Genomic DNA, 7,716 nt, shown 5'->3' on the forward strand with positions numbered 1-7,716 from the left:
ATCAAGTATAAATAAATGGTTGTATGAGAATATTGCATTTTATTTTCTTTATTAATTACATAAAAATATAAATCTTTCACTCTCTCGATAACTCATATCCGAGTATCGTGGTCAGCTATATAGTTATTGTCCGAATAATCCTCCACCAATTTCGGTAATTCTTTAACAACGGTGTATATATTTGAGGACGATGAGTCTCTGACTTAATGGATCTCGTTGGCGAACGTCCTTCGGCCTTCGGTGTTGCCAATCACAATAAGCTTCTCTAAGTTCTAGTCGGCTCTACGCATTGTGTGACCCATAAAATTATAAATAGCTTACATAATGCTATTTCAACCTAATTTTAATAAGTGAGATTCAAAATTGAGTTTACTTATTAGAGAACAATTATATTTTTTCGAATCGCCCATCTGGTTACAGGAAGGGAAATCTGTTTTGAATCTCAGGTTCCTTTGCTGTATTTTGTAATTTCAGGTCTATTTTTGTAATTATTTTCTAATATTTATCATTGTCAACTAATTATCAGCACTATGTTGGTGCACGCCGCGGCCATCTACACCTATTATGGCGGCCACATATTGTTATAATTTGTTTACTTGATTCTTTTCTTTTAGAAGTGAAACATCTTTACCAGCGTTGGAAAAAAATTAAACGTCACATTTTTCGGTTACGCGCCATCTTTTTCTTGTCCCTATCTGGATTGATTCGAAGCCATTTATAACAAAAATATATAATAACGATAACAATGATAGTAATAATTCTATTACAATTAATGAAATTCTGTAATAATTTTAGTAGTAATAAGGTAAAATGAAAGAATTGTTTTATTTGTATTCATGTCTATGATAATAAAAGCCTTTTGTTAAATTTTATCTAACTTAACTGAAATTAATCAATTTCTGTAAAGTTATATATAGAAGATCGTTTTTCGAAAAATAAGGTCATAAAGGAGTTTCACTTCTTACGTGTGTACTAGTACGCACACATTTTTTGAAGTGAATCTTCTTTATCGGCGTTGGAAAAAAATTACCGTCACATTTATTTTTTTCTACGTATGGTTCCGTTGGTCTTTAATAACCATAATTTAAGCATCGTAGAGACGCATTTCCAAATTCTCCCATGGATCTTACGACTTACTACAAATTTGCATGAAAACTCAGCAATTTCAAGTTGTGTTTAAATGCCGTTTTTCATACATGCACGCCATATTGGACAGTTATATCTCAAAGTAGTTTTTGTTTTAAAGAGAAGATGACTGAGAGATTGACTTAATTTTTTTGCCACTAATAGCGCCCATAGATACTTCTATGCCACAATGAAGATGTATGAAATTTAATATACATAAATTAATTTTCACTGACAAGACAGAAGATTAACTGTAGATTTAATTTAATAATTAATGCTAATCTATTATTAGAAAGTATTCCTTTGTAGTTTATTTGTTGTAATTAACTTTAAATTGAATTTTCCAAGTAAAACTTGCTGGTTCGGCTTATTTGCATTGTTACTATAAATAAAACTTGTTGTCGCCTTGAAATGAAATTACTCATGAACAATACGAGAGTCATAGTCACGCGCAGTGGTGTAACTATACCATCTGGGGCCCGTGGTAAATTATTTTGATGGGGCCCGATCAGTCAAAATCGGAACTACGGTTTTAATAAACATCGACATTTTCAACATACTCAATAACACGTTGTATATGTCCCACTAAATTGTAAGAAATAACATTAATGCAGTGCATACTTCAGGAAAGCTGCAGGACATAAAATGATTTCTTATTATTAATATATCAGCAAGGTTATAAATCAGCAGCAATACACGAAGATTTTTCTATGTCGCCTCTGAAAGTGGATCGAAAACTGAGAATTTCTGTGGAAAATGATTCAGATATGTCTTTTTTATATATCTCAACATATGCTAGAGCTTTCTTAATAGATCAGTGTCATTTAAAACTTTTAATGTGGAAGGCTACAAAACACTGGAATTTTTAACAATCTCATTCATTGGAAGGAAACGCGATTTATAATGATGTCCAATACTCGATCGAAAAAATATCAAATCCGCAATACCTCTAACATAGTTTTGCTAGCTGGCCCCAGCAGCAGCGCCACGAAAACAGTGAAAACAAAATGGAGGTTCCCCGATATTCACCCGCGCTGCTAACCTACCGCGACTAAATATGTAGAAACCAATAGATGCGTTCTAAAATGAATAAATATGTGCAATAATCGGTACTTTGACTGACGGTTTTTTTCACTAATAAAATTACTCGTCACGGGTAACGTGTACAATGTACATCTCTAAAAATGAAACTGCATCTTTTTGTGTAGGTTGATTGAAAAGCTTTAACGATAAAAACGATTAACGATCGTATTTATATATCGTATTTAGGTGTCTCACTTTGGATTTTAAGCAAAGCTTATAAAAATATACTTTTATAATAAAAAAAATACTCAGGTACAATGAAAAAAATATTTTTGACCCTCTTGGGTAGGGGCCCTCTTGGGTCTGCCACCCTATTGTTACGCTACTGGTAACGCGATAAGTCTCTTTTCCGAATCAGGTAGGATTAGGGGGCACTCTTTTAAAAACGCGTTCCTTTAATGTGAAATACTATCTATAAGTCGCATGTTCATAATAATCTATCGATCTTATTTTCTTACTTACACATGGCATTGCAAATTGGTATGATCTCGTTGGGACTGACTGATTTTAAATTCTTCGAAAAGAGAACTGATTTTGACCTTGAGATTGACCTTTTGTCATATTTTTACACTGATCTGTGCTATTTGGCGCGAAATTTAAAATTCCCCAATAAAGCCCAAGAGCACAGAACAGTGTTGTAGTCAGTAAATACTGGTTTTTTTTTATCTTGGTACTGTGGTAACAAACAATAATAATGTCACTCATTTTTAGACCATTCATTCACGTAATTATGTAGTGTTGCTGGGTCAGTGGTGTGCCTTTATTCGGGAATATGATTTTAACTACAATTGTCAGTTTATTTAATGCTATGCTCAAAATACTATGGATATAAATTCTACGTAATAAAATGCTTATTAAAGTGCTTAAGAGAGTAATACGCAGGCTGCGTCTTTCTATACTCTCGGGGCGTAGTAGCTCTGACGGTTTAAGTAATAGCCGCGATAAGAAAATAAGTTTGAGCAAAATCCACGAAATTTGATCGATCTCAGTTACTTTATTGCTTGTATACAAATAAAAAAATAATTAAAATATCATTGCGTATCACAGTCCTTGCTTGTTGAGGTACGTCCGGTCTTAGTAATAGTTGCGGCCACCGTTTCTGAAAAAACATAGTATAAACATGAAACAATTTTAAACAGAATAATTCCAAGGTTCATAGAAAGGACTGACATTTAATACAAAGGTCATGAGAATCTTATGTGAATCGTTTGCAGTTTAGTGCTTTAAGAGTTTAGTGTTTTTCTTATAATAAGTGATGTACTCTAAGGGTCTTCAGATTTAGTTCCAAGGCTACTGTGTGTCAAAACGCATTTTTATCATTAGCTAAGTTTCGATTCCATCCCTCGGGTCAGCCATAGAAGTCCATAAAATCGCACTACGGAGAGTTAGTAACAAAACTTCTTTTTGAAACATTAATAATTAAAAATTCGTATAGTATCAGGTGTCGCAATTTTAAATATATATTTCTTCTTTCCTATTATCTTTTTTTGGAAGTAGAATTCTTTATTTGAGGGCATCGGGCAGGAGCAGGAGGATGTTAAATGATACATGCCCATGGATATTCTCAATGGCAGAGGGCTCGCGAGTGCGTTGCCGGTATTTTAATAATTTGTACGCGTGATTTGTACCTTTTCTTGATTTCATTGATTAAATAAAAGCATAAATATAAAGCGATTTTTGAGTTTATATATATTTAATATAATTAATTCACAGTAAACGAATAGCGTAAATATCTTCAACTGTTGAATTGATTTACTAAGAAAATATGCGCCGCTGGGATATTAATTTTATGTAATTTTAATGCAGTGACACGAAAAGCTCCTATAAAATAACTCAAGCAAAGTTCATCTGTCACATGAAACAGTTGAATGAATTAATCGTAGCCGCATTCACTTGTTAAAACATTAGCTAATCCTTCTTTATAGCATTAACAAGATTAATTAGCGTACAAAAATAAATAAAATAATATTCAAACAATATTTTTTGCCTATTACATAGAATAGAAAAGCGGTCATAGTTAATCATTTTTTAACAAATGTTAACGGTTTTAACATATCTAAAAATGGGTAAAGAATATTTCTTCAATGAAACAGCGCATGTAAGATTTTACTTTTTGATTCTCTGTGCAATAATTAGGTATTTGGTTAAATCGGATACTTTCTTATTTTATCGATATTGATAATAAATTAAAGTGAATTAAAAAATGAAATAAAAATACTGCTTAATATAAGATACTAAAAAGTCCCCATTTAAAAAAAACATAATTTGTAAAACATTTTATCTAAGAATGATCCTATTAAGTAGTGGTGAAATAATAATAAATATGTCCAATTGATAAACTTCGGTGCTTTTTAAAAATTTATTTTGTAAAAAAATATTAATTGACGTATTAAATAACTGTTACATTAAATAATTTAAAATGCAAGTATTCCGTAAATTTCATAAATGTATTTTCGTTTTACTCATACAAAATTTCAGTTTTAGATGCACGACTTCAACACTTATTTTATGTAAACATTAGCGTTATTACTTTGCCAAACTTACGGTATTCTATAAATTATTAAGTGATTTTACTCGCCTGACGCTGACGCTGGTAGCATTAACCTTAAATCAGCAAGGTAGTCGTATTTGCTATGTCATATCTACAGGCGTAAGATATGTTTACAAATCTACTTAGTCTGGCCATAAATACGGTTACAATTGAAAATGAACAAAATATTACATTTGAATTTAGAATCTATCATTTTTATATCATTGTTCATTGGGTTTTCTTCTTGGGCCAATACATTGTACATATTTTGCGACATTAAAATGGAGTGTGGTGATAAAGAAAACCTGTGATTGCATTGCACAAAGTAGCCAAATACGCTTCGTATTAGTAAAATATTTTTGTACCGGGCTATTAATAGGTACAACGAGACCTCCTCTGATTGAGACAGAAACAGATCTGGCGGTCCACGTAGTGTTTGTACGAAAAAGGTTGTGAATGCTTCAAGTGCACCAAGTGCAATGCAAAGTCAAGAAATTCTATCCGAAAGTAAAAGATTTTACCTCGGGAAGATAACACCTAGAACCATGTCGCACATTTTAAAAGATGACTTAGGCCTTGTTGCCTATAAGGGAGATTGTGACAAACAATATTACCATATTTATGCTCAAAGCTATAAGGAAGCTTTCCAATTAGTTTATAGAGTGCAACGTTTTAGCTTCAGAGGGATATTAGCTATGAAGGAGTGACTAAGCCATACTTTTATTAAAAAGGTATCATACGGAATATACCATTCTTGAGAAGGTAGTGAAGACCCTAACCAACACCATGTTCAATAACCATGAATGGTCCTTCCAGCAAGACTCGGCGCCTGGTCAGAAAGCTCGGTGTACGCAGTCTTGGTTGGATACGAACGTTTGGATTGTGATTTTTGTTCAGTTTTAGAGAGTACGGCTTGCTCTAAACGCCATGATAATTTGGACTCCCTAACACAATCCGCACGATTGGCAGTGAAGAATTTTCCAATAGAAAGAGTGCGTGCTTCTATTGATGTCTGGCGTCAACGTTTAAACACTGTATTGCAGCCAATGGAATCTACTTCGAAAAAGCTTTTATATCTTAAATTATTTAATATTTATGTATTAAACTAATATATAAATGTTATTTGCAATAGAAAACTTTTTTACTTTGTTCCAGTATTTATGGCTAGACTAGGTATATCTTTTCTATTGCACATTTGAATTACAAATTTCTATTGCGTTCTATAATATTGTATAAAAAATACGAATTTAGTCTATAGTTTAATCCATATAGTATTAAGAAGAAGGTGGCATTATTTTAAAACTCTTTTAAGATATTACTAGTTCTAGTTTTTGATAATCTGTGCCAAAAAGGTGGGTTTTGTCGCCATTCACGTATTATTGTATTAAATTACGTGATAACATTTTTATACTTTTAAATTAGCGAATAATTACATTGCAAAATTACTAATCGAATTAAACAATACTTTATTTTCATACTACTTAAAAATGTCGGCGAAGGTTGGTTTAAGAAGAGAAAAAAATATATATTATACTTATATATATATATATATATATTATAAATAAAAAAATAATGTATTAAAATCACACTGGTTTGTTAATTAATCTCAATTAAGCAAAGGTTTCAAAAATTGTTATTAGTTACACATTGTACTACTATAATATATGGTAGAACTATTTAATAATATTGACAATGGCGCCGAAATATTTAACTAGAAAAATATTGTTTTAATTTATACGAAACAATATCATTGTTTGAATTTACTTTAAAACACAAACCAAGATTTCTTATACTTTTTTCCCCAGCATCTAGGATAATTCACCACAAAACAAGCCGCTGAACCAGTAAATATAAAAAAAAATACTTACGAAGGGTTTTGTCTATTGTATTCCAAGGAGCGCTGAATGGCAGCAGGAATCGGCGGTGGGGTAGGAAGATGTGAACCCACTGGGTGGAAACCGTTCTCATCGGCGGTGTATGTGAGTGAGATCTGTTGTCCATCTGGGGCCCGATAGGAGAACCCTCCTTCTGCGGTTACAGCAGGGCCCTCGGGGCCCGGAGCACGGGGAGCCCCACTCTCGTGCGCCGAGATGCCCGTCGGCGTATCATAACTGGAACGGTACTGCTATTAGCCAAATGGAATGCAATTTGTATTGCGGAATAATAGACCTTAAACCTCCAACATAATAAATAATATGCAAGAAATATTACCTTAATGTATTTCAAAAAAATTCTTCGCGCCTAGAAATTGTCTCTCACGCTCAGTTTATTCTTACCAAAGAATTTTTATTATGTAGATAGAAAGACATTAATTATAGACTAAAACTTGTTACGGTATAATTAGTTTTATAAAAATATTTGTAATCCTTTTAAGTAGTGTCTTGTTTCCTTACCTGAACCTGTAGCTGCCATCGCCGTTATTAATATTTTCAAAGTTAAAGGGGGCCGCATTGTTGCCACTGTTATAATTACCACCGCTGTAGCTGTACCCTGGCAACAAGTGATCGAGACGAGCAGCCGATGCCGAAGCCACTAACATTATTAAACATACCTGAAATAGTAGGTCATAAATATATTATTCCTATTTCCTTACATATTTGTGATTTTAACAGTCAATTAAAGTAAAAAATTATTAATAACAACAAAATTTGTTAGGTTTAACAAATGTTTACGATTCTCACCAATTTTGACATGATGTTGTATTTTATCGTGTCTATAATTTAATACTGATATATCGTAAGTCGCGCCGTGGAATACAAACAAGAGGGATGTTCGGGTCTTATATCTGTCGAATTTGCCCTTTCCGCGCGTTGCCTCACCTTGCGTGCATTGCTGATCTGCTTAGGAATCTGTGGTCTAAGTGACAGGAGGACCGGACATCACAGCTTTCATCTATGATATCCGGTCTCGATATTTCTTTTTCTATAATTATTTTAGATACGCAGTCGATGAGACCACTATCGTGGTTGATGCTATGA

The 7,716-nt window shown here is 32.9% G+C and overlaps 1 protein-coding gene across 1 annotated transcript; it reads right to left on the minus strand.

Moving 5' to 3' along the window:
• Positions 1 to 3,202: 3,202 nt before the first annotated feature.
• LOC123708599 (pupal cuticle protein 20-like) lies at positions 3,203 to 7,493 on the minus strand. Its single transcript, XM_045659388.1, has 4 exons — positions 7,420 to 7,493; positions 7,132 to 7,289; positions 6,607 to 6,849; positions 3,203 to 3,307 (listed from the first exon to the last, which is right to left on the minus strand). The coding sequence occupies exons 1-4, from the start codon at positions 7,429 to 7,431 to the stop codon at positions 3,283 to 3,285; spliced, it is 438 nt and encodes a 145-aa protein (XP_045515344.1). The 5' UTR covers positions 7,432 to 7,493; the 3' UTR covers positions 3,203 to 3,282.
• Between the last annotated feature and the right edge of the window lie 223 nt (positions 7,494 to 7,716).

Source organism: Pieris brassicae, chromosome 4 (assembly GCF_905147105.1).
Source record: "Pieris brassicae chromosome 4, ilPieBrab1.1, whole genome shotgun sequence".
NCBI classification, from domain to species: domain Eukaryota; kingdom Metazoa; phylum Arthropoda; class Insecta; order Lepidoptera; family Pieridae; genus Pieris; species Pieris brassicae.

What these genes read in the sequence shown, in the direction of transcription:
- LOC123708599 (XM_045659388.1), bottom strand. An exon ending in GATGGCAGCTACAGGTTCAG is followed by an intron (nt 6,850 to 7,131) that starts GTAAGGAAACAA and finishes GTACCGTTCCAG; the next exon opens with TTATGATACGCCGACGGGCA. An exon ending in TACAATAGACAAAACCCTTC is followed by an intron (nt 3,308 to 6,606) that starts GTAAGTATTTTT and finishes ATGTTTTTTCAG; the next exon opens with AAACGGTGGCCGCAACTATT.